Below are 27,593 nucleotides of genomic sequence, written 5' to 3'. Positions count from 1 at the left end.
TAGGAAGAGCTCCGCATACAAAAATGGATTGTTAACAATTCTAGCGGAGGGCTAGTTTAACTTCTGTGTCAATTACATTTGCATGCTGGTAGTGAATGTGCCTCCCAATGGACTGATATAATAGAAGCACAATAATTAGGGGTAACTATTACACGAGTTATGTGAGTGCTCTAGTAAATCTATCCAAGGCATTTCTAATACACCCATCACATGTAGTATCTAGGGCCAAAATTTTCAACTATGGGTGCCTAAATCTGAATTTACACACCCAAAAATTTTTCAGAGCTGTCGAAGAGCCACAACTTCTTTCGATTTCAATGCGGGCTCAGCACCTTTGGAAATTAGACATTTGTTAAGGTGCCTAAATATAGATTTAGGTTCCCAACTTTTGGCACCCATGTTTGAAAATTTTGGTCAAGATACCAAGGATCTAGGCACTATCGTCTGTACATATGCAATTATAGAAACTTTGAAGTACCACATACTTTTCTTACTACATGTGTCAACTACTGGATTCCCATTATATGGAGAAATTTAAAAATGTAAAAGAATATATAACATTAAACCTAAGAAAAATCATAAAAAGAATGCCTAGCAGTAGCTTTGCAAAGAGCAGATATCCAATTTGATAATTCACCAGCTGTACAAAACAGCCCCAACTTGCTTACATTACTAACCACTTTTATTCCTGAGGCTTTGGCAAACCGTATAGGAGGAAGGACACACAAAATAAAATGTGGCAAAGGCTTAAGTAACAGCTAAATTAAATCTTTGCATTAATAGAATTCATAGAAAGACAGATGGTAGTAGAAAATGTTGCAATTAAGAATATGGAATGAGATGAGATCACAGCATCAGTCTGTCTTTTGTAGACCTGGACAATGATCACAGAGCCAGATTGGATTAGTGAAACCTATTTACCAGAAGTTCAGAGCAGTTGCCTGAAGCCGATAGGCAGTCAGAAGAGAGAGGTGAAAAATGCACCAGATTTACAGCTGCAGCGATGAAAATTTAGAAGTTTTCACCACTGTGATTTCATCCAAATGTGAGTACATGTTAAAGCAGAGTAACAGACAGTGCTGTCGTTTATCTAAAATGTTTTACCAGTAGAGAAATCCTTTCAAGTGATAAACTCATCTCTTTGTTCTACTGTATTGTACTTGCACTTCTGTGTTCTCTAGTTGTTCTGAAGCTAATGGATGCAGATGCCTGGACAATGTCGACGTGAAATATTTCCACAGGAAAAAATGTGAGATGAATGTTCTTGATGCCATGTGATTTTGTTTATATTCTGAATAGGTGATCAATAAGGCATAGCTCAAAACAGTAGGGCTGATTTATGACATAGAAAATAACAATGTAATTCCATGAAGAATTATTTGCTCACCGGAACTGGCTATATATTGAGCAAGTGTCTGCTGGATCAATAAGGGGAACATTTCCAAAATCATGTCCTAGGAATGAATGTGTATTAACATGAATTACATCTGGTGATTTGAAGAATAAATACCAGACAAAACACAGTATCCATTTGATTGAACAACATAGTTTAAACTCAGTAACTGCTTATACCAAAAGAAGCCAGATAAAAGCATGAAAAACTATTTTTGGGGTGGGGAAGGGGGACAGATCTAATCTGCACTTGCAAGCTGTAAACGTAGGCACTCTGCTGCTTATTTCCACAACATGAATAGACGCACTGATGTGGCCAGCATTGTAACTGTTTTCATCTGTTAAATTCTGCGACTCATTCACATAAACATCCTTTTAGCAGGCAAATTACAGAAGCATGTTTCTGCTAGAATTTATATCCCATCAAGAAAAATATGTTCACAATGGTCTCTCCACCGTTTTCACTGCTGTCGTATTCCTGTGCAAGTGGGTCACTAATGTCTAGCTTCATGATTCACTCATACTTCAATGGCTATTCAAGTAGCTCTATGTTTGCCAGTGCTGTGACTTCCCTTTCATGCAGTTCCTTTCCTCAGCTCATGTAGGCTGATTGCTGCTTACATTGGCAGAACACACGCAATGATTTGGCCAGTGGCTCACAAATAAGCTGAAATGTGCGAGGTTATTATCATTACACATGTTTATCAGGCACTCACCAAGGAGTATCTGGGCATCAGCAACATAATTCAAATAACAAAACATTTCCCCAAATTAGAGAAAATATGGAAACTCAACACTACCCTGCACTGTTCAGTAAAACATTAAATAGGTAAACTGCCCTGAGAGACATGGGTAATTTTTCTAGCAGTTAAACTTTTCTGCCCCCATCTTTAATTAAGTGTTTTGTTTGTAAGGCATCAGTGAATTTAGTCATCACTTACCCAGTGAAATCTAGGCTTGCGTGTGGGGTTTTTTGTTTGTTCATTTCATTGGACACCTCTGGGCTCAAAAACGAGTCATAGCTTATTTATATCATTAATGGAAAATCCCCTCCACTCTTTTCAGTTGGTTTTGTCCCCCTCTTGCACGGTTTTCAAATATAAACCTCACCAGGCAAAAGGTTGTAGGGATGCCTATGAATTCCTTCCCACTTCATGAACTTGGCAAAACTGGAGCCATAACCGCTTAATGGCATGTGTATTATTTTAACTGATGCTTATACAGCCCCCTCCCGCAGCTGAGCACTGTGTCACATTTTATACTTACCTGTAACTATTTCTTACATTGGGGGTACATGCTCAGTGTAGTGAGCCAAGTGAGCAAGCACCATGTGTTATAGTGAGGCAGTATTGTCTAGAGTTTAGAGCATGGACCTGGAAGTCAGGGTCCTGCCTTTGCTACTGTCTTGCTGTATAACCCTGGAAACATAATACAAGCCAAAATTTTTGAACTTGGGTTGCTAAAGTTAGACACCTAAATCCATATTAAGACATCTAAATAGTGGCCTGATTTTCTGTGGCAGCTGCAGGTCCTCTGCACCTCTAAAATTAGGCCACTTATTTAAGGGCCTAAATATGAGTCTAGGTGCCCAACATTAGGCACTCAAGTTTGAAAGCTTTGATCTTAACTTCACTATGCCTCAGTTTCCCTCTCTGTAAACTTTGCATGGTCAGACACATTCATCTCTGCAAAGCCCTTTCAGACTATTGGATGAAAAACTCTGTGTAAGAGCAAAGTATTATTAATGGGAGATGAGCGTCCAATATTAACGATACCTCATAGTAGTATAGAGAGAGCCAGAATCATTGCATTAAATGATTCATTAGTCAAATTATAATACCTAGAGTTAACACATCTTCAAAGCGCCTTACAAATGTTAATTTGTGTTGGTAACCCCTGAATTTGAATGATCCCAAGAACTCAAAGTAAAACTCAACTGGAGATTAAGAGTTACACCTGATTTTGCAACAAACCATCCAAAACTGCAGGCTTCATTTGGTTTTGACCAGAGTTTAAGCCGGAACAGAAACGCTTGCCCCAAAACCTCCTCAAACTACAGCAAAACAGATTTAGATTAAAGTTTAGGAAAAACTTCCTAACTGTAAAAACAGTTGGACAATGGAACAGACTGCCTAGGGAGGTTGTGGAAGCTCCTTCATTTGAGGTTTTCAAAAGGAGGCTGGATCGCCATCTGTCTTGGACAGCTTAGACACAACAAATTCTGCATCTTGACAGGGAGTTAGACTCGCCGAATCTTGCAGGCTCGTATAACCCTATGACTCCCCCAGTCTCAAAGTTTGGATCTGGATTAAGATCTGGATCTGAACTTCGCAGCTGCAACCTGCCACCTGTCTCTGTAATGGACCTGAACCAGAACACCAAATCCTGCACCTCTGAATGATGTAGAAATGATTAATTATTCCTAATTACTGCACAACACTCAAATGTGTGCTAGGCACTTTACAGCACAGGGAGTAAGACCGGGACCAAACCTGGCCCAGGGAATTTACAATCTAGCTTTAAAGATACAAAGAAAGGCAACAAGTCACAAGAAGGGGATGGGGAGAGGAAACACAAGACCACACAGTTATTCAGCTTAAATATACTGTTGTGCTGGAGGATGTTGGTGGCTACCAGCAAGCACGTCGTTGATCTATGGGCAAGCAAAGCCCTAATTGAAGCAGATGGGTATGCTAGCTGCCTTCCATTCTGCCTAAATGGAAGAAGCAATTGAGCTCCTTTACGCACTAATATAGCTGAAAGTATAGAAGCCACTACCCACAGCACTGGCCACATGGAACTCCTGAGTACAAAATAACTCAGGGAGAATAAGAGGGGTTTCTCTGGGAATGGATGGCAAAAACACAAGGGCATTGACTGGATTGCAGGTTTGTGCATCAGTGGCAGAAGCAAGCAGCAGTGAGAGAAGCATGGGGTAGCATGGCTCCGAGATGAAGCCAAGAAAGAGAGTTTCTTTTGGACAGAGTGCTGGCTGAACAGGCAGGCTTAGAATTGTAAGCAAGGACACTGCCTGCTGTTCCTTGTTTCCACTGTGTTCAGGGAAACAGGACTTGTCTATGTTTTTTGCAAATAAAAGGGATTGCAGCAAAGAAATCGCTCTCGTACCATCAGTTTTCTCTCTGAACAGAAACAATACAGCTAGACCCAGAATAGTAGTTAACTGCTCAAGCCAAAGGGGCAATAATGTATATATCTTCATAGCTTAATAAAAAGTCATTAATATTGTGATGGGATCCCTGGGGTACAACCTGGAACGGAGGTACCGCCTGGGCTCTCACAATGCTTTGCTAGTGACAAGCAGCAAACCCCACCAGGAGCTGTCATCACTCAGCACAACAGCAGGCGGAGCCCCACACCCAGCTAGATTGCATGAAAACACCCAAAGCCTCTCATGAATCACAAGCAGAAAGGCATCAGCCAATTCCCCCCAGCTCCCTGACTTTTCACCCCTGAGCTGTACCATTCTGCCCTGGTCAGAAGCCTGACCAGTGTAAGTTTATAACCCAGCCCATCCCTCCTTCAATGTGGAGAGGACACACACAAGCCTTTGTAACTGAGCTGAGAATTCCCTAGCACTTCAAGCAAAATACACTGTTTTAGGTAAATATAAAATAGGTTTATTAACTACAGAAAGATAGATTTTAAGTGATTATAAATGGTAGGCATAAAAGCACAGAGATGTTACCAAAGAAAATAAAAATAAGTGCACAATCTAAATCTTAAACCTTATTACACTAGGCAGTATTTAGATCAAGCAATGTTCTCACCCCCTGGATGTTACCGTCCTTAATGCACAGACTTCCCCCTGAAGCCTGGACCAGTCTTCTCTGATGATCTTTGTCTTCTTGGCATCCCAGTTGTGTCCAGCATAGGTGCGGGAAGAGAAAGGCTAAGACATGATGCTACTGTCCCTTGTTTTATACCCTTGGCCCATGTGCCTGGCAGACACTAGCCCAGGCATGTCCTGGTGGACTTTGAGTCACAGTGATCAAGCAACCCCCAAGTCACAGTAATCAAGCCATTCCCATTGTGTGGTGCTTGGATAGTTGAGTTGATTAATGGGTGGTCAACACCCATCTGGGCAGGGAGCCTTTGCATGCCACTATCAAACTTACAACATGTTTCAGTAACAACCATACAGCACAATCTCATAACTTTATACACATTAATGATAGACATATTTGGACAGAACAATGGGTTTCAGCAGATCATGACTTTTCATATGATACCTTACATGGCATGCTTTGTACAAAATATCACAACAATATATGAATGATGAATATGGGGGTTACAAGGCGTCATTCTGGAGGTAGAGTGTGTCACAAATATGTCCCATCAGCACAGCTAGATTACCTGGCTCTGAAGTCCACCGTTCAAACCTACCTCTCGTCTCCATATAAAACTATAAACTGGCCCATGTTTACTTGAGTCTGGGCCTGGGCCCTCTCCAAAAATGTCTTTAAGCTTGGGCTGTGTCAGTTGGGTAATGAAACCAGGTAAAGTTTGAAAGGAACTATTCACACAGCTCTAATGAATGAGAACTTCACAATATGGCAGCTACACAGTGACCCTAAAATCTGAGAGGGATGTTTTTTTTCAGGCAATGTCCCCTCTTGCTTTTATTTCCCAATTAGAAGAAAGCAAGAGGTTGTGTTTCCTCTGCAGAGGTCACTTGAATTGAAGGTCTTCCCCTGGGTGGCATTTGATGCAAGTAAAAGCATTGTAGATTTTGAGAGCCACATTACCCCGTTTCCTCCTTGAAGAAAATCAGCTTCATTTGGAGAAAGAAAAGGAGGACTTGTAGCACCTTAGAGACTAACCAATTTATTAGAGCATAAGCTTTCGTGAGCTACAGCTCACTTCCTCAGATGCATATCGTGGAAACTGCAGCAGGCTTTATATATACACAGAGAATATGAAACAATACCTATTCCCACCCCACTGTCCTGCTGGTAATAGCTTATCTAAAGTGATTTCCAGCACAAATCCAGGTTTTCTCACCCTCCACCCCCCCACACAAATTCACTCTCCTGCTGGTGATAGCCCATCCAAAGTGACAACTCTTTACACAATGTGCATGACAATCAAGCTGGGCTATTTCCTGCATAAATCCAGGTTCTCACATCCCCCCCACCGCCATACACACACAAACTCACTCTCCTGCTGGTAATAGCTCATCCAAACTGACCACTCTTCAAGTTAAAATCCAAGTTAAACCAGAACATCTGGGGGGGGGGGGTAGGAAAAAACAAGAGGAAACAGGCTACCTTGCATAATGACTTAGCCACTCCAAGTCTCTATTTAAGCCTAAATTAATAGTATCCAATTTGCAAATGAATTCCAATTCAGCAGTTTCTCGCTGGAGTCTGGATTTGAAGTTTTTTTGTTTTAAGATAGAAGCTCCATCTACTACTATAGAGCCTTTGCATCTGCTTCCTAAGTTTCATGAGTAAAAGGAATGTGCACAAACTATTTTCAAGTGCATATTTCACCTAACATCACTGCTACAGCCTTGCCAATCCCAATTTAAAAAAATCATGACATTGGCTTAAAAATAGTTACATGAGATATTACTAATGCCACCTTTTGGGTTCTTTTTATTTATCTTCTAGTTTTTGAGTCTTTTGGGTGCATTGTGGCCACATTTTTTCCAGCTTCTCTCCTGAATTACAAGAGCTAGAAATTTACATTTTTTTTAAAGGAAAGCCAAGAATCTCATGTAATTACATGGCGTTTCAAGACAATCACAAATATTGTCATCAAACAGCCATCAAAACACAATTCCTATGTTGCCAGCTATGCCTGATACCCCATTGTTCTTTCAGTGGAACAAGAAACTTATCCTAGCACTGCACACTATTGTAGGCAGAGTGAAGGTGTAACCCACACTCCTCCTGGGTGTGGTGTTCTGTCCCATCTAGTGGCTCTGAGACCACTTAGAGAGAGAGAATAATGAGTCTGCTCTCCAGCTTTCACTAAGAGTCATATGGCTTGTAGCTCATGCACTAAGCTCCAGAGGCCCCAGGTTTGATCCTGCCTGCCAACATCCGCGGTCTGTTGGTGTTACAAAGACACAGCATCAGAGCTGGTAATGACATTTCAAATAAATTGTGCTTGCCTTTTTGATGATCTCATAACAAATTACACCAACCTGAGATTTTCCAGTTTCTATTGCTAATCAACAAAATCCTAAATAATTTATAATATACATCCATGTCTGAAGCTGTCATCTCTCGTGTCAACCACTATTGCACTTTGATTGTGTTTCTTTCCTTCTCTTTGCAGCATGTAGTCCAGCTAGAAGAAAAGCCAAAAGCACGCAACACATCCGAACAAAGAGAGTAAGAAAAATATCCATTTTTTTGTATTCAAGTTGACTTAACTTCTCCTTGAAAATCTCATAAATGGGAAAGCAGACCTTTCCAGGTCAGGGCATGGGGAGCATAGAACTGAAATGGCGTCTGGAGCTGGGGAAAACTTTTAGAACATTTCTGGAAAATTGCAGGTATTTAGAAAAAGGTTTTTTGAACTCTTCAAAAAGATTTGTTTTTCAAGCAAAATTATTCAAAATTAATTTAAATTTATTAAAAATTAAATTTATTAAATTAATTTAATTATAACAAAATTAATGACTTAATATCTTGTCAGAAAATGATTGTCTGAAGGAGCTGGGAGGGTAGTTCACCTCAGGAACCAGCCTGTGACTCCCTCTGAGACTTACAGTCTGGTACTTCCCCCTTGATCCAGGGTGATGCAATCTGTGCCAGCCCTTTTTGCTAGCACAGCTTGTTTTTCCCTCTGTGCCAGTTCTGGACCATTAGTTTGTACACTGAGAGCATTGACTTGTGCATTGGGGGTTGGAGCCAAGGCTGTGCCCACTCCCCCACTCCTGATTACCTCACTCCTCACCCAACTGCTAAAGAGAGCAACAGTCTGACAGCAGTTGATCCTCCCCCCTCCCCCGCCACACACACACACACAAAAGCTCCACCAATCCAGATAGCCCATGCAAGGAAGTAGTGGGGTTCCTTATACCTTTTGACTCCCTTGTGTGGGCGTGAAGGAGAGCTAACAAGTGAACCCAAAGGAGTCCGAGCAGTTAGTTATTAAACTTTTTAACTTTTCAAAAGCTTAAATAGTGAGCTTGTGCAGATGTGTGATCCTGTCCTCATCCTCACTTCTCCTTTCCCTCCTACTGTTTATTACACTCATTTGTTGCAGCTTTCCCTTAATTAGCCTGTAAGTTCTTCACGGCAGGGACTGTGTCTACTTATGTGTCCGTACAGCTCCTGTGGGCCCCAATCCTGAGTGCATATTCTCCGCACTGCTGCAGTGGAAATAACATAAGTGTTAGACTTAGCCCCTGTGAAAGGCCATTTGGCAGGCTCGGATACTCTGGCTCAGCTATTTGGGCCTGGCTTTCTTGTCTTAGGGCCCCCTTTTCCCTCCCTTGCCCTGCCAAAATCCATCTAGCCAGGTCATAATGCCCTCCAAGACCCTTTATTGTCTTTCTTTCTTGCTCTTTCTTTGACAGTTCTGCCTCATCTTTCTCTCATTCTATCTAGACCCCTCTTTATCAGCTTTGAGACTTTGTCTGGAAGGTATTTGTGCTTGCCACAGACCTGTTTCTTCTGCAGAGCTCCCTACATAGAAATCTCTCACCACCATCTTCCATTGTCACAGACATTCTTCTCCAGTTCCCCGGCTGCTCCCTCCCTTCTGGATTATTCTCTCACTCTATGCTCCAGAGTCAGCAGGCTCCACTCTCTACTTCAGGAATCCTCCCTACCTCTGCTGTGTCACATACCTATCAATGGACTGAAAACACCATCACACTACATTCCTTCCAATCCCAGTGCCTATTTTTGGTTGCTCAGTCAGCCCATTGCATTCATAGATCTTAATGGGAAGGTCTTAAATGGAACACGAACCTCAAAAAGATCAGTCCCAGCAGAAAGTTTACACTCAAGGTGTTTGAATGAGTAAAAACATTCTCAAACATTCATTCCTACAATCCTAAATCATAATTTAAAATGGCCAGAAAAATGGAATCTCAACTCCATGGGAAATTCAGAGATTTCAAAATTTGGTTTTGTCCTAAATCAGGACAAAAACATTGAAATCTCAGAATTTTTCAGGAAACAAAACATTGTGACATACTGCATTTGGACTTTACCATTTCATTTGAACTTCATTGTTTTGACTAATATACAATATTAAAGTTGAAATGCTAAAGTCAAAACAAAATACATCTAAATTAGTTTAAACCTGATTAAAATGAAATGTTTAGGTAATCGCCTGTTGAAATTTTTGACAAAATCAAGACATTCCTGCAAAACATTTTGATTTTACCAAATCAGCATTTTCTGACAGAAAACTTTTTACCAGCTCTAGTCATAATCCTGTTCAGCTATTTTTATCCTTTAGCATAATCATTATAATCTCATTATACCTTTATCGCTACTATTAGGCAGTGACTTCTGCAACATTTAATTTGAGCTGTGTGTGCCTGTCTTGTCACTTTTTAAAAGAAATCTTGTACATATTTATAGTTTCTTTTTCTTCCACTCCTAGAGAATAATCCTCTTGATTGTCCTCTTTTGTCAGTGCTGATGATCCCGGTGTTTACAATCAGAGCACCACAGCACAAGGATAGTCTATGCACTGAAAATAAGGACATAAACTGGGCTTTCAAAAATAACTAACTAACCACACAAACCTTGTAATTGTTGATTTCCATGCTTCAGTTTAGTGCAGCTGACTAATGTGTAATCATCCAATAGCATTGCACGTGCTGGAAAATACGAGCCTTTGAGGATATTTGTGATGGTCAACTTTTCTTCCATACAAAGAAAAGGAGTAGTTATATTTTTTTCATTTGTACATCTGCCTACTGTTAGCGTTGTAGCTCTGCCTGGGTGCATGAGGTCCTCTACCCTGGTAATCTGAGTGGATGCACAAATTTAATCTCAGACAAGAGCAAAAATAGCAAGCAATCTGGAAACCTGCCAGGTTCTTTCATAGCAGCAGCACTGGAGCATGCCAGTGTTGTATTAAGTGATTTATACATTCATGTGACTGACCTTGTGAGGTAACCTCAGTCACTTTAAAATTAATCCTTTCCAAGAGGGCAATCATGGAAATTAACAAAAAGACTCATGATTTAAAAATTCAAATGTTCCCTCAATATGCTCATTTTTGACCTTCCTACATTTTCACTATAGGACACCCCTCATCTGTTCCTCCCATTCTCCCTTCTTCCTCCCCCAAAATGTTGACTGGAATTATCTTGATTGAATACCGAAAAATAGTCTTGATTGAAACTGACATTTGATTACATGGCAAAAAAAGTGGCAAATATTGCTGTACACTCTAGCACTTCCACTGCTAAAATTAGTGCCTAGTCTGCACAGTGACAAGAACGTAGCTCATAAAATATGACATTTTTCCATTGACTGCATAATTCTTTAGAGGCTAAGCTACAAAATCACAATCAAAGTCATGTAATTAATTGCTTCACCTTTGTTTGTTTGCTTGGATCTTTGGAATGGGAATGCTGTTTGTTCATTCCAAGAGTGTTTTTGTGTGTTGTTGCTATAGCCCGCACATTATTGTGCGACACGCCTCAATCCTACCTTGCCCATTTTTTCATACTGGTTCCAAGCTCATTTTAACACTGGCGCTACGAGACAGCACCACTGTGTACTGCCTCACTGCTGTTAAACCATAACTACCAGTTGTTGAACTCAGTAACAGAAGTCGGTGAAAATTGGCCTCTGAATTCAGGAGCATGGGAACAGGGTAACCCAGTAAAGCATAGTAAAAACAGTAATCAAATATTTAGAGAGAAGCTTAGTAATGCTACTTGATGTGGATGGTTCTGCCAATAATTGGCAATTCACCTGAATAACTTCAAAACCCACATAGCTTTTGATTTACTGTTACATCTAGCAAAGAAAAGTGATTTTAAAATAATCTATGTGATTTACCCAACATGTTCCTGATGACCTAAACCAGTGTCAAATCTTGTTTAGATCTAAACTGGGCTGCAACAGGTTTGGTTTCCTGGCCTACCTACATCTTGACTTCTTATAGTAACACATTGGGTAGTCCCAGTCATGATGAAATTACGCATTAGGAGATAAGGAACTGTGAAAATGTACTGCTATTAGTTAGATGTAGCAAACAAATGTATGCGTATGTGGGAATGTTCAGTAGAGGGTTATGCTGTTACATTTGAGTTAGTGTGACAGAAATGTTATAATTTATTGCTATGGTTCCTCATGCCTGAAGGCTTCTTGTCCCTAATATAACTAGAAATCTTAAAAAACATAGGTAACAGGGCTAAATAAATACATCCTACGATTAGCACAGAGTTGAAAACAAACCACTTACCCATGTACACATGGAAGCCTGAAATTTACAAGGCACAGGTGTACCGCTGGGCCTACACAAAGCTTTCCTGAAGTCAGTGAGGCTCTGTGCAGATGCAGCAATCCACCTGCATGTCATAAATTGCATAAATCAGAACCTATCACATACTCTTTCTTGCCCTCACAACTAGCATCATACTTACCAAAGACACCCTCTCAAGGCCAACTTCAAAGCAAAGGAACTGAAGTTCCTCCAGTCTGACAAAAGGGTGTGACATCCTCTGTCATACATCAAGGGGGAGAGCAATCCACTCCCTACCCTGTCCCAAGGGCCAGGAAGAAAAGATGGGCTTTGCAGAGTGCCCTAAAATTAATACATCTGGCCTCTGGCAGAGCAAGGAGGAAAGCAAAATCCCATAGTTGAGGATCTGAATGGAGAATGTCCTGCCAGCAGCAGCTTCATCCAATTGATAATGGTGCAGTCTGAGTGTCTCTGCTGACCAAATTATGGCAGTGTGTGATGGGCCTCCAATAACCAGGTTCCAAACCATCCAGGGTTTTGTTACAGCTTGGATTGCATGCACCTTAGTAATAGCTGATGCAGATCCTCAAGAGTGTGGATAATGTGCTCCTATCATCAAACTCCACTTAATATGTGGGCACCACATTTGGGAGTTTGCAGAGTGTGAGTAGCTGCTACAGGGGGACTGGGAGATTGAAGTAGCTACAGGAGGGCCAGTAGTGACTGAGCAGCAGCAAGAGGCCTACGGCTATTGGCATCCTTGGAATCAGGGCTTAAATGCAGCTGGAGCTGTCCGGAAGAATCATAGAATATCAGGGTTGGAAGGGACCCCTGAAGGTCATCTAGTCCAACCCCCTGCTCGAAGCAGGACCAATTCCCAGTTAAATCATCCCAGCCAGGGCTTTGTCAAGACTGACCTTAAGAACCTCTAAGGAAGGAGATTCTACCACCTCCCTAGGTAACGCATTCCAGTGTTTCACCACCCTCTTAGTGAAAAAGTTTTCCTAATATCCAATCTAAACCTCCCCCACTGCAACTTGAGACCATTACTCCTCGTTCTGTCATCTGCTACCATTGAGAACAGTCTAGAGCCATCCTCTTTGGAACCCCCTTTCAGGTAGTTGAAAGCAGCTATCAAATCCCCCCTCATTCTTCTCTTCTGCAGGCTAAACAATCCCAGCTCCCTCAGCCTCTCCTCATAACTCATGTGTTCTAGACCCCTAATCATTTTTGTTGCCCTTTGCTGGACTCTCTCCAATTTATCCACATCCTTCTTGTAGTGTGGGGCCCAAAACTGGACACAGAACTCCAAATGAGGCCTCACCAATGTCGAATAGAGGGGAACGATCACGTCCCTCGATCTGCTCGCTATGCCCCTACTTATACATCCCAAAATGCCATTGGCCTTCTTGGCAACAAGGGCACACTGCTGACTCATATCCAGCTTCTCGTCCACTGTCACCCCTAGGTCCTTTTCCGCAGAACTGCTGCCTAGCCATTCGGTCCCTAGTCTGTAGCGGTGCACTGGGTTCTTCCATCCTAAGTGCAGGACCCTGCACTTATCCTTATTGAACCTCATCAGATTTCTTTTGGCCCAATCCTCCAATTTGTCTAGGTCCTTCTGTATCCTATCCCTCCCCTCCAGCGTATCTACCACTCCTCCCAGTTTAGTATCATCCGCAAATTTGCTGAGAGTGCAATCCACACCATCCTCCAGATCATTTATGAAGATATTGAACAAAACCGGCCCCAGGACCGACCCTTGGGGCACTCCACTTGATACCGGCTGCCAACTAGACATGGAGCCATTGATCACTACCCGTTGAGCCCGACAATCTAGCCAGCTTTCTACCCACCTTATAGTGCATTCATCCAGCCCATACTTCCTTAACTTGCTGACAAGAATACTGTGGGAGACCGTGCCAAAAGCTTTGCTAAAGTCAAGAAACAATACATCCACTGCTTTCCCTTCATCCACAGAACCAGTAATCTCATCATAAAAGGCGATTAGATTAGTCAGGCATGACCTTCCCTTGGTGAATCCATGCTGGCTGTTCCTGATCACTTTCCTCTCATGCAAGTGCTTCAGGATTGATTCTTTGAGGACCTGCTCCATGATTTTTCCAGGGACTGAGGTGAGGCTGACTGGCCTGTAGTTCCCAGGATCCTCCTTCTTCCCTTTTTTAAAGATTGGCACTACATTAGCCTTTTTCCAGTCATCCGGGACTTCCCCGGTTCGCCACGAGTTTTCAAAGATAATGGCCAATGGCTCTGCAATCACAGCCGCCAATTCCTTCAGCACTCTCGGATGCAACTCGTCCGGCCCCATGGACTTGTGCACGTCCAGCTTTTCTAAATAGTCCCTAACCACCTCTATCTCCACAGAGGGCTGGCCATCTCTTCCCCATTTTGTGATGCCCAGCGCAACAGTCTGGGAGCTGACCTTGTTAGTGAAGACAGAGGCAAAAAAAGCATTGAGTACATTAGCTTTTTCCACATCCTCTGTCACTAGGTTGCCTCCCTCATTCAGTAAGGGGCCCACACTTTCTTTGGCTTTCTTCTTGTTGCCAACATACCTGAAGAAACCCTTCTTGTTACTCTTGACATCTCTTGCTAGCTGCAGCTCCAGGTGCGATTTGGCCCTCCTGATATCATTCCTACATGCCCGAGCAATATTTTTATACTCTTCCCTGGTCATATGTCCAACCTTACACTTCTTGTAAGCTTCTTTTTTATGTTTAAAATCCGCTAGGATTTCACTATTAAGCCAAGCTGGTCGCCTGCCATATTTACTATTCTTTCGACTCATCGGGATGATTTGTCCCTGTAACCTCAACAGGGATTCCTTGAAATACAGCCAGCTCTCCTGGACTCCTTTCCCCTTCAAGTTAGTCCCCCAGGGGATCCTGGCCATCCGTTCCCTGAGGGAGTCGAAGTCTGCTTTCCTGAAGTCCAGGGTCCGTATCCTGCTGCTTACCTTTCTTCCCTGCGTCAGGATCCTGAACTCAACCAACTCATGGTCACTGCCTCCCAGATTCCCATCCACTTTTGCTTCCCCCACTAATTCTACCCGGTTTGTGAGCAGCAGGTCAAGAAAAGCGCCCCCCCTAGTTGGCTCCTCTAGCACTTGCGCCAGGAAATTGTCCCCTACGCTTTCCAAAAACGTCCTGGATTGTCTATGCAACTTCCTGGATTGTCTATGCAATCCAGGAGGGAGGTAAATATTTTCAAATGCCTGGGGGAAGCAGAGTACCAGTTTCAGGGGCTCTGCAGGGCCTCATGGGGGAACCCCGGGACCCCAACCTCCAGCACATCCCATGGGGCTGAAGCCCGGAACCCAGGAGTGCGCCACCGAGCTGAGGCTCTGAGCACCAGCAGCGCAGTTGAAGCATGAAGCCCCAAATGCGGGGTAGGGGGGGAAATCCGGGAAATAATCTATGAGAATTTAAACCCTCCCTATTCCTTTGCCCGCTGATGCCTTTCTTCTTGCATTCTCTCCTGGTCTTCTGAGAGAGGAAGGCAGAGCTGAGAGTGCGAAGGTCTCCCCTCATGCGACCATCTGCCTCACATAGGCAGCGCGGCCATCCCAGAGAGAACCTAAGGTGCAGGGGCCAGTGGTGCAATGGCTAATGTGTCTGACTATGGCTAGGGAGAGTGCAGGCTTGTGGTGTGTGCCTTCACCCCTCTTGTGGCAGCCCAGCTTTTGAGCTCCCCTTTGACCTCTTGCAAGCAAAAGCAAGCTCATTGTGCTCTTCAAGGGGCCACTAAAGCAAGCAGCCACATGCACACCCCTGCAGTCTGTGAAGAGGATGCTCCGAGCACGAAGACGAACTGGGAAGAAGACTGCCCCAGGTACAAGACTACGGAGAATTATATCCACAGTGTTTCAAGTTGGGCATCCAAAAACCACTGTTTTCAAAATCGGTTGTCACTTTTTAAATGTTCACTTTAGCCCTTGAGATAAATACGGGAAGATGCACATACATATTGCAACTGCAAAGAGAATGCAGGTCATTTTCCAACATGTTTATCATTCCTCATGCTCACACTTCAAAATCAAAATATTCCCCTTTCATTTATGGGGAAACAGGTTGAAGGACTAAATGCAACAGAACCAATGATAGAGATTCCAATGTAATGACTTGAATGCCTTACAGTCATACATAGCTCCAATGAAGGACGTTTGTAATTGGATAGTTTTGTCTCTTTCCTGTAGGTGGTAGCAGTGTCTGATTATCAGCCCTACAGGACAGAGGATTTGCTTCCAAGCCAAGGCGATCTCACCCAAGTCCTGTACAAAGATGCGGTGCAGAACTTTGGCCGCTTGCAGAATGAACAGGAAAGATTCTGTCCCACCAAGCACAGTAAGTCCTCGGCTTTGACTTCATTATGCTGCCATCTCTGTGCTGATTGCTCAGAACATCATTTGATGTTGCAGCCTTCTAGTTTCATGAAGTTTTCATTAAAATGGGTATCTCAAAAAAATTCAATGCCAAAAAATGAAAAATTCTACAAAATTCTGCATATTTATCTGTCACAATAACACAATGTAAACATGCCAGTTGATACGTATTTTGAAATAAATTACCAAAATAATACAAACAGCTATGTCTATAACAATACAGACAACAAAAAAGATTCAGAAAATGTTTTTTGACAAATAGATTCCTTACTAGGCATATTAATAGAGAACTCTGAGTAATAATTAATTTAAGCTACAGTACAGAAATGTATTTCCCGCACCAATCAAGAGCACTGCAAAGGCTTCAGGGAGTCAGGGATGATGGAGGAGCATGTGTCCTTGCACCCCCACTCACCCACCCCTCCTCCACCCATCCTCACATGTCCCTGCACCTCCTTCCCCCATCTCCATGTGGCCCTGCACCCCCACTCTGGTACCTCTCCCACCAACCCCATGTGGCCCTGCTCCCCCACTCAGCCTCCACCCATCTGTCCCGCCAACTAGCCCTTCTGAACCCCATATTGTGACCACCTAGCAGCCCCATGTGACCCACACTGTCCATCCCCCCATATCCTGTGCCTCCTGACCTGGCCCCATGGCCAGAGTACTGTGAGGAAGGCAGCCTCTTCTCTTCCCTATCCACAGCTGGTGCTGGCTCATGAGCAGTTGCTCTCTGTTCTGGTGCCACAATGGCCCCTGCTGGGTGAAAGGCATAACCACAGTACCTTTCTCGCAGAATGTATTTTCTGCGGAAAAAAAATCTGCACAGCACATGAATTCTGTGCATGTGCAGTGGTGCAGAATTCCTCCAGAAGTACAAAACAGGTCAGCTGTTTCTGAGAATACATTTTTTTGCCAATGTTAAAAAAATTCTTGCAACTCTTTTTTTGTACAGCTTATGCTTTATAGCAGTCATGAAACTTGGCAGGGAGGTGGCCTTTGTGTCATGAAAGTGCCTTTAGCCCGCCCATGACAATCCACCCAAATTTGGCCAAGTTCTAAGCCTTTGAAAAAACACAGTTCACACATGATCAGTAGAGACTTCTTAGATTTCACTGAGCCTGCTCAAGCCTGACAGGGGTGCACATGCACTGTGACCATCCCCACAGTGACTGAGCATGCTCCAGCCCAGAGCTACTGGGGCTCAGAAGGACTTACCTTGTAACAGGTGCTTCAGGCCTAGATGAGGCCAAACACTCAAACTGATAGCAGGGAGCCTTTCTCTCCTGTAGTCTCAGTGAGCCTCAGTTTGAAGGAGCCGGCATCCGATTTGAATGAAGAAGACACAAAAGCTGGGCCAGTAAGGAGGGAAAGGAATAGATTGGAACAAGGAGTCTGGGGAGACTGGGACTAAAGGTGGAGAGAAATTGACTGGTATTGGCTGGGCAAGGAGAGTAGGAGCTGGAGAGGGGGTGGGGCGGGGAGGCAGGAACTAGGAGCCAATTATGGGGAAAGGGGAGGTTGGACTGGTTGGGCAAGGACACTGGAACTGGGAGCCACTGAGGCAAATGATGGGGAACTGAGAGCTAGTTGGTTGGGAGTTTGGAAACACAGACAGGATGAGTAGCTCAAGAGGAGATCAACTGTGACTGACTGGGCAAGGAGACTCGGACTAGGAACCAATGAAGGGTGGAAGGGGGGAATGAGCCAGATCTGACAAGGAGCTGGAGTGTGGGGAAAGAATTGGGAGTGGCTGGGCAAAGAGACTGGGACTAGGAGCCAGAGACACAGATTAGATGAGGAGTCTGAGGAGTGAGACTAGGACTGGGGGACAGTGGGGGCGAGGGTGAGGGAGAAATCAAACAAGGAGCCAGGAGAGGGGTACTAGGATTGGCAGGCAGGGAGAGTGGGACTGGTATGAGAAGCCTGAGGAATGGAAACTGGGACTGGGTAGGTGAGGGGAATGAGACTGGAGTCAGGGATGGGAAAAGAGTCAGGACTAGGATAGGGGCAGGTTGGAGGGTATGGAGCAGACCGGGACAAGCTTGTGGGAAATAGGCAGAAGTGTCTGTGTCCACCATAACACACTCCCCTCCAGAGCCTGGAATGGAACTCAAGATTCCTGAGTCTCACCATTCCTCTGCTATCAACAAATATCTGCACTCTCATACCCCCCCTAGATCTGGTCCACACAGAGGATGACAAGCTACTACTGCTATCAGTTGCGCCATAGCTCAAATGGAGGAGATCCAACCCTGCTGATGAACCACATACGGGTCAATATGATGCAATATGATGGAATCTCTGTTTTTACTATTTGCTTTAAAAAATAAATCTAGAAAAATACACACACAAAAACAATGTTTAAAGAACATTATTAAGGTAGCAAAGTGAAGCTCTCAAAAGTATGGAAATGCCTGAATTGAGGGAGGTAGGGGGAGATGCTCTTTGCAGCTTCCTTTTTTGCCCCCACACAAGGCCATGCACAATGAAGCATGGAGTAAGGACCTGAAGGCTTGGTCCAATGTTAATAGCTGAAGTTACCATTTCAAAAGCCAAAGAATGGGAGATTGAGTGATTTTGCCCTACCGCATTGCAAGTCTACTTAAAAAATTCCAAGTTCTCCCATTCCTATATAACAAAAGGTAGTTAGCCCTTTTGTGATATAGATCTTTGTAATTGGCCATAGTCAAATCCAATAGGACTATAACTCTAATTACTGGATCTTTCCACATAATTTTTTAATTACATAAAGTCCAGGAGAATAATTACCAATAATAGCATCTTAATTATGCGTTGCAGTGGGAATTTCTGAACAAGAGTCATCAAAATCCTGTGATAATCAGCCGGATGGAAAATCTTCTGTAAGTAAAATTCAGTAAGACCAGCTACCTGTATGTGATGTGCTTTAACTAGTAGATGAAATTCAATGCTGATAAGTGCAAACTAATGCACACTGGAAAAAATAATCCTAACTAGATATATAATGAGTTCTAAAATGCCTGTTACAACCAGAGAAAGTGATCTTGGAGCCACTGTGGATAGCTCGCTGAAAAACTTCTGCTCAAAGCGCAGCAGCAGTCAAAAAGGCTAAGACTATGTTAGTAACTATTAGGAAAGGGATAAAAAATAAGATAGAAAATATGATAATTGCACTGTATTCACGGTGTGGGCATATCATGGATTTATACTATGTCCAGTTCTGGTCGCCCTATCTCAAAAAGGAGATAGTGGAACTGGAAAAGGTTCAGAGGAGGGAAACAAAGAGGATCAAGGCTATGGAACAACTTCCATATGAGGAGAGACTAAAAAAGATTTGAGCTGTTCATCTTAGAAAAGAGATATGGTAGAGATCTATAAAATCATGAATGGTGTGAAAAAAGTGAATAGAGAATTTACTCTTTCGCCCAATACAAAATTCACGTCACCTACCTGCATTTAAACTGGTCAAATTGGACTAGATTCGCAAAAGCAATTTCTGACATTTTTAATGATTGCTTCTTGGAACAACCCTAGAAAACACAAAAAGGAAGATCTAGTCTTCTCAGTTTAATCCTATGTGACACATATAAATTGGTTCAAGAAAAGTGGAGCCACTAAGTAATAGTGACCACAGTGAATTAAGTCCAACATCCTCAGGAAAACTAGCCATTCTAGTTGTAGCCTGAAGTAGCGGTAGTAATAATATCTCGCTCTTATCTAGCCCTTTTCATCAGTAGGTCTCCAGGTGCTTCACAAAGGAGGTCAGGATCATTATCCCCACTTTACAGACACAGTCAGGGCCCAATATGGAGTTGCACCCACTAATAGCAGGTGAGTAGTTGCCCCTCAGTACCGAAGAAATGATTTACCAAAAAAGCAGTGAAACCTACCGGGTTTTTTAGGTGTCAGTCTCACAACCCTTGTTCACACGAGTGATCCTTGCTCACAAGAGCACCTCCATTGAAGTGACTATTCACATTAGTAAGGATTATTTTGTGGTTAAGGGTTCAGTGATCAGGCCCTTAATTTGCTCTCCCTTTCAGCAATTTATGGTATTTTTAAAAATCTTTCCCCTTAAGTCCCCAAGTAACCTGCAGTCCCCATTCATTAAAGAAATGTGTAAAAGTTTCTTAATGACCTTTTTCTTCCCTAGCAACCTTCAGCATTCCCAGTCACCCATATCACAGTGAAACGGGCTGCAGTCACAGAGCCAGCTACACAGGACAGTGCTTCTGCAGAAGTGTAAGTCCCCTTTCAATACATCCACCCACTCCTGGTGTAGTGGGACTTCAAGGCTCTGTCTGTAAGGAAAAACAGCAGGTGGCCCAGACTGTAGGTCATCAATTCACACACACATACAAAAAGTCAGTTTCAAATTACCCATGATTGGAGTAATAAACCTTAATGGTCTATAGTAGATGAGTAATTAATTTCCAAAATATTTGCCTAAGGTGTTATTTTCTTGATTATGCACTATTAACCTAGGCATTTTAGATCTTAATGCTATTTAAAGTGTTGGACATATGTCAATTTAATTTCTGTTGCTTAATTAGAAAAAAGTTAGTGATGTCTGAGTAATTATTTATAAACATCTAACTAGTGTGTCATCGTGAGTCCAATTTACTCAAGCCAAGGTCTCCCTTAGAAAGTAAAAGGAATAGACAGGGTCATTACATGTAGATACTGGCCCAAGTTCTGCTCTTGATTACATACTTCAGACCCCTTGATTACACGACTTCAGACTGAAGTCATCTGCAGAATTTAACCCAAAGCACTGAGGCACTATAAAGTGCAGTTTCCTTATATTTCTAAACAGATAATTATATTAAATAGAAAATGGCTCCTATGGGCCAATTGGACACCTCATGTAAATTAATCTGTCAATCGAGTTACACCACAGATTAATGCAGATAAATGCATTGGTATCTGGAGGCAGTAACAACCAGCCCATATTTATTCTCATCATTATTTAGACATGTCATAGCACTTTACACTCAAATTATATACCTGGGGCCTGCTCCTCTGGTGTATCTCCACTGAAATAGATGGAGCTACCCCAGTTTACATCAGCAGAGGATCTGGCCTACGGTGCCTGCTGCAAAGATCTTACAATCTAAGGATGTCACAAACACAACTGGGCCTAGTGCTTACCTGCTTACCACCAGACTTAGGAGTTGTCTACACTGGAGCTGGAGATGTGAATTCGAGCTTGAATAGGCATACCTGTGCTAGCTCTGATCAAGCTAGTGTGCTAAAATAGAAATGAAGCCACGGTGGCACTATAGGTGGGAGGGGTTAGCTGTCCTGAGTATGTACCTACAGTCTTGGACAGGATTTTACTCAGGGCAGTTAACCCCTCCCATCACACACATTGCTAAGACTACTCTTTATTTTTAGCAAGCTAGCTTGATCAGAACTAGTGTGTGTATGTCTACTCGAGCGGGAAATTACACCTCCAGCTCCAACGTAGGCATACCCACAGTTAAGGCTAAGATTTTGTCATGGTTATTTTTTAGTAAAAGTCACGGACAGGTCACAGACAATAAACAAAAATTCAGGGAAGCGGTGACCTGTCTGTGACTTTTGCTGCTGCATGGCTTCCCATGCCACTGTGGTGTGTGGAAGCTGTGGGTTCCCCCCTCCACCCACAACGGCTGGGAGCTGCAGGGTGACCATATTTCCCAAATTGAAAACGGGACATCCCAGCTGCTCGCCTAAGGCATTCCCCTTCCCCTGCACAAGGCTGTCACCCATGGCTGGAATCCCGAGGGCCCCCTCAGGAGTCTGTCACCTGTCACTGGAACCTTGTAGGGGGCCCCTGTCGCCTGAACCCTGCCAGGGCCCCACTGGCTGCCAGCTCCAGAGTCCTGCAGCCCCTGGGGCTGAAACAGAGAATGTCACAGAGGTCTCTGGAAGTCATGGATTCCGTGATTTTCATGACCTCCGTGACATAAACATAACCTTACCCATCGTCCATTGGCTTTAATGGGGAGTAGTAAACACTATATCCATTAGTGTTTTTAGGATTGAGCCATAATGTAGGATGTGATCCTGCAACCCCAACTCTCACAAGAATATTCAAACAAGGAAGCGATAGAATTGAAGTAATTGGACTAGATTGGGGGGGTAAAGGCCCCACCAGGCATTAGCCTATCAAGATCTTGCTTATGGGTCAGGTGCAGAGCACAGCCCCTGCTCCCTGGATACTTTCACCTTGCAAATAAATGGATGAGGAGGAGGCAGAGAGGGGAAGGGAATGGGCAGAGCCTTGGCTGGGCCTCTCTTCTCACTGATTTGAACAGAAGGCCAGGCACAAGAGGAAAATAAACTGCACTCTTTCCAGAGCTGCAGTCACTTCTCCTGGAGCAAGAGGGGAGAAAAGGAATTGTGGGGCAGACCAGTCACGTGCTGGCCCTTAGCCGGGGCTGTGTCTAGGCTCAGTCTAGCCCATTGGGACTGCTGTCATGAGCAGGGAGGTTTGTGGAATCAAGCCTCTAGACATGACAACAATGAGGTCAAAGAGGAGTCAAAGAAAGAGGTGAGGTTTGCACAAAATACAGTCCAGCTGTCACTCTGTTTTGCAGTGTTAGTTTCACTATTTGAATTGTATTTATATTTAATCCATATTTTGCTCACTTGGCACAGAGAGTCAGTGTTAGAGAGAGTCAAAAGAATGGGAGGCTGGAAGAGGGATCTACTTACAACAAATTTAATTACATCCCAGTTTAAGCAGCTCTTTCCCTTATGTTAAAGCAAGGTTATTTCAGCTTGTTTAGTTAGTCATTGAAAATGTGAATGAACCTGGCAAAGGGCCACAACAGAGAAACATTTTGTGTCCCCTGCTTTGTTCTCTAGCCATAAAAGGCACTCGAGGAAGAACACTGAGCATGACTTAACCCTCGCCCCAGAAGCAGATGCCTCTTTACCTTTGACTGGCAACAACTTGTGCGGAACACCTGGCATCCTGAGAAAAATGTGGATGAAGCACAAGAAGAAATCAGAATATCTGGGGGCAACAAACAGTGCCTTTGAGGCTGACTGACAAGCCTCAGCTTTGCTATTGCAGGATGAATATTCCTTTAGCAAGGGCAGAATGCTTTAGGATTTCCCTAGGGATGACTGTAACTCTGTTGATGAATATCTGAAGGCATACCATTACTTGTGCTATTCAGGGCATTTGCCTATCCTGGAAAGATGGAAGGATAATGGAGAAAAAAGGTGAATGTGAGCTAATTCAACAGCCATATTTTATTGGAATATTTCTGATACCAATACAGTTGTAACAGATTCCACCTTTGATTTGCTAATGCTAAAGCTACTGTTGACTCATTCACCATTGTACTTGTTCTATCCTAATTAACTTAGATTCACAAAGACAAAAGCCTACAACAAGCTTTGTATATTCCTATGAGACCTCAAATCAACTACAATGTGCCATTAAAGCCAAGTCCGGCTGTTCATTTTGTACCACTGCCACCACTGAATTCAGGCCCACCCCAATGTCATTTTCTCTGAGGTACAGGAGTTAAAAACCAAACCTTAAATCGCGTACACTTTGCTGATGGACATGCCCCAATACATTTTTATTCACTTTTGATGTTTATGAGACAGGAGTAAACAAAGGGAGGGCGAGACAGAACTGAGGTTATTTAAGCACTTAACTCTCACTGATTTCAATGGGAGTTAGGCACCTACAAATACCTTTGAGGCTCTGGGCCTGAGTGACTTCCAGGTGCACATTTACTGAAACTCTGATCCATGACAAATAATCAGTCTATTAAAATTTCCTGTCCAGATCAAACTGTACCAACAATGGAACATCAGATGCAGACACTTTGTTCTGAAGAACCTGCTCAAGTGCTAGGTATAACTGTAATATGTAACTTGTGCTACAGAAAATTTCACCATGTGCATGAGATGCTAGGAGGCAAGAAAGGATGTATAGATTGCACAACTGGACTACTCACTAAAGTAGGTTTGCTCTCAAGAGGCCTGATCCTATAAGCCAGTGTTTCTCACCCTTTTTGATACCAGGGACCAGCTTCCTGCCTTTCTAAACTGCATCAAGGAGATCACAGGAACCAGTGCCAGTCCACGTACCAGTTGTTGGAAACACTGCTATTAGCTAATGACTTTAATGGGATTGCGCAAATGGAGGAAAATTGCTGCCTCTGCATTTCTCTCAGTTTAGGAGCTACCGACCTTGTTTCCTTTTCTCTTTTCCAGAGGAAAATATGAAAAAATTGAAAGAAAGAATGACAAATTCTGAGCCCAATCTTGCAGCCCTAAATCACATTAATATTCTTGTTGGTTATTGCAGGATCAAGCCCTTCATTTGCCAGAATGAAGGTATTTAAATTTGTCCCAGTGCAGGACTCCAACATGAATTTGTCTGACACACACCACCCTTTGAACAAAATGAACACCTACAAGAATGAGCTTTTGCATCTCAATCTTAATGCTCTAAAACTTACTTTTAAATAAAAAGTTGTACGAATGTATTCATAACTCTACACTTTAAAAAACATTTCTACAAGCATCTCTCGTGAGGCAAGATCAAGGCAGCCTAGAGTCTCAGAATCAGAAAGTGATAAAAAGATGATGTCAAATGCCAGCAATATGTGATCAGACTATTCCTAATAAAGGAAATGTGACAGCTGAAAAGTAAGACACACATCCCCATTTGCATTTGTTAGAGGAAAAATGTCCTCAGTTCTTTAAATCTTTGAATGACTCCTACAGCCAGAGGCTAAAATAAGGTGGTGCAGGGGACTGTGCAACTCCCCTTCTCTGCCTTGAGCTAGCATCTCTTCCCCACCCTACCGCACCCTACCCCACTCCTCAGCTAATGTGGTAAGAGCGCCCCATTCTTTTTAGGGCCATCCAACCTAGAGAGTACCGATATACAGGTCAAGTTACTAAGCCATCAGCAAACGGGTCAAATCCATCACAACTATTGTCTTTAAGAAGATTGTGTGAGAGACATGAAGCAGCTTGAAAGTGCTTGTTAAAAACGGTCTCTCGAGGTGTTTCCTTTTCAGCAGATAGACAGATCCCTCTCCAGGATCTTATATCAAGCTTTAACAGTGAGAAACTAGTACCTCTGCTATCCAGTGCACCTGGCCTTCGTCACGGCTGCGTCCTTTAGAAAGAGGTGCAGAAATGCTCTAGAAAACTTTGAAAATCGTTGTTTAGAAACAATTCAGCCTAATATGTCATTATATTTCCTGCATTTCTCTTTGCTTTTTCTTTCTTACTAAAAGCAAAATGCTCTCTGGTCCAGGATCCACACATGGACTCAGTCCAGAAGAGTGGATCCCCCACATGGGAAAGAAGCAGATTTCTCTGCATGCTCCATGTAAGATGTGAAGAGAGCCTGTAGCCCTGCCTCAAAAGGTCCAGACTCTGCCCATGTTTTCTGCTGAAATAGGATAGTAGCCAGGTGTTAAAAGGATGGGTTGCCAGTCAGTGCACTGGGAGAAGGCATCCGATGCTGAATGAGAGGAGACGTCTCCAGTGCTGATGTCTGTGGCTGAACATTGCTGCTAAGCAACTTATTCACAGAAAGACCTACAGCAGTTTATGCTATAGAAGTTCTGTAAACCAGAGAGGAGCATCCTCACTGGAGTATTGTAGCAGTGGCCCTAGCCTCTGAGCCATACCCTTAATGCCTGTACTTGGGGCAGTGCGGGAGTTATATCATGGGCCATGGCTGTGGAGGAGCAGAGCTATTGCCAATAGCTCAGGAAAGCTGAGTGCAGTCTCTCCTCCACATCTTTCATACAGCAGGGGATGCCATTAGCACTTAGGCTTAAGGAGATTTGTATGAAAACAAGTTTTATTCTGCAAAGGCACATCCACTTTATAAAGCATCTAGTACATGGGGAGTGCTGCACACCTAAACTGCAATACTCATGGGCGTTATAACCCAACTGAAGTCAAAATCCTCTGTGACAACACTTGGTCTCAGTCTAAAAGAAAGATAAGGATGGTTTCTGCTAAGGAAGAGAAAAGAGGAGCAAATTAATATTTTAACACAATTATACTCTTCTAGGGACTGATCAGATGATCACCCTCCAATCCTGTTGACCTCAGTGGGAGTTGAGGGGGCTCAGCACTTTGCAGGATCAAGCCATTAAAATGCAAATACCCTGAGAAATAAAAGACGATGAAAGAGAAACAACGATAACTTATTCTGGAAACTAGAACTGTTTCCCAAGTTTTTCCACAAGGCACCAGCAGCTCTGCAATGATTTCCCCATCACGCCACTTCATACAATGACCTAAGCTGTGCACATGGAAGCACTATCATAGGCCGCACTTCAGCAAACATACACATGCTTAATTGTATTCACAGAGCTCAACAAGACCACTCGGCTGCATAAAGTTAAGCATGTGCATACGTATTTGCAGGATCTATGTCTATGAGCTCCCTTTTTTTGTTCTAGTCTCTTTAGATTGATCCAAAGATAACAACAAAAACCACCTGACTAGTAACGATAGACTAACAGGACATGGGGAAACAGAGAGGGCTAATGCTTGTGATGCTTGCATATCTGGTAACCTGATCCATACAGCTCCATTAAGTTAGCCCCTAGGCCAAGGCATCAAACATGTGTCTATTGAAAGGTCTATTTTTTAGCATTTGTTTCTGTTAAATAATAGCTTTAAACAGTATGCGAAGAGGGGGGTGGGGGAGAAGAGATAATACATGCTCTACCTAACAGTCACTGTATCTGAAATGTGTTGTATTTATGTTCTCTCTTAATTTGTAACTGCAATCTGTGTGACAGTGGGAGACTGACAAACAGTGTAAGTTATTTAATTTGTACTCCAAAAGGTACTGTGGTGATTTCTTGTATCGTAGCAAGTATCTATTTTATTGATTGAAATAAAGTATGTCCTCTTCATACAAAATAAAGCAAATAGGTAGCAAATGGCAGCATGTGGGTCTTGATTATTTTAAAAAAAATTGGACACCTTTCATGGAAAATATAGGCAATTCTTGTGGTACCTTAGATCAGGGGTTCTCAAACTGTGGGTCGGAACCCCGAAGTAGGTTGTGACCCCATTTTAATGGTGTCACCAAGGTTGGTGTTGGCTCTAGGTCCCAGCAAGTCTGAAGCCCAAGTCCAAGCCCCACTGCCCAGGGGTAAGAGTACATGCCCCCCGCCCACAGCAGAAGCTCTTGGGCTTCAGCTTTGCACCCCTTCCCCGCCCCCCCGCCTAGGATAGTGGTCTTCGGTCCCCCCTCCTGGGGTCATGTAGTTAATTTTGTTGTCAGAAGAAGGTCACAGTGCAATGAAGTTTGAGAACGGCTGCTTTAGATGCATTAGCAGCTAACCGTACAGGACCCAGATTTGTATTTCCTTTATAGGGGAAAGGCTGGCTTTGATGGTGT

General features: G+C 43.1%; 1 protein-coding gene across 2 annotated transcripts; it reads left to right on the top strand.

Moving 5' to 3' along the window:
• The first annotated feature begins 921 nt into the window (after positions 1 to 921).
• VXN (vexin) lies at positions 922 to 27,113 on the top strand. 2 transcript variants are annotated; one of them, XM_084619217.1, is made up of 7 exons: positions 922 to 1,045; positions 7,699 to 7,754; positions 16,025 to 16,172; positions 19,013 to 19,074; positions 19,930 to 20,023; positions 20,346 to 20,434; positions 23,048 to 23,186. In XM_084619217.1, the coding sequence occupies exons 1-7, from the start codon at positions 979 to 981 to the stop codon at positions 23,051 to 23,053; spliced, it is 522 nt and encodes a 173-aa protein (XP_084475343.1). In that variant the 5' UTR covers positions 922 to 978; the 3' UTR covers positions 23,054 to 23,186. The 2 variants fall into 2 exon arrangements, with proteins under 2 accessions (XP_084475343.1, XP_084475342.1); XM_084619216.1 differs by lacking the exon at positions 19,930 to 20,023 and having other exon boundaries at positions 23,048 to 27,113.
• The last annotated feature ends 480 nt before the right edge of the window (positions 27,114 to 27,593 follow it).

This window comes from Lepidochelys olivacea (assembly GCF_965140295.1).
Source record: "Lepidochelys olivacea isolate rLepOli2 genome assembly, chromosome: 2".
NCBI lineage: Eukaryota > Metazoa > Chordata > Testudines > Cheloniidae > Lepidochelys > Lepidochelys olivacea.
Note: the sequence above shows the minus strand (reverse complement) of the source record. Positions and strands in the feature narration are given on the sequence as shown.

Excerpts from the sequence above, each read along its gene's own strand:
- VXN (XM_084619216.1), top strand. The coding sequence starts at position 979 with ATGCACCAGATTTACAGCTGCAGCGATGAAAATTTAGAAGTTTTCACC. Across the intron at positions 1,046-7,698 it reads CACTGTGATTTCATCCAAAT|CATGTAGTCCAGCTAGAAGA; the intron begins GTGAGTACATGT and ends TTCTCTTTGCAG. Across the intron at positions 20,435-23,047 it reads GACAGTGCTTCTGCAGAAGT|CCATAAAAGGCACTCGAGGA; the intron begins GTAAGTCCCCTT and ends TTTGTTCTCTAG.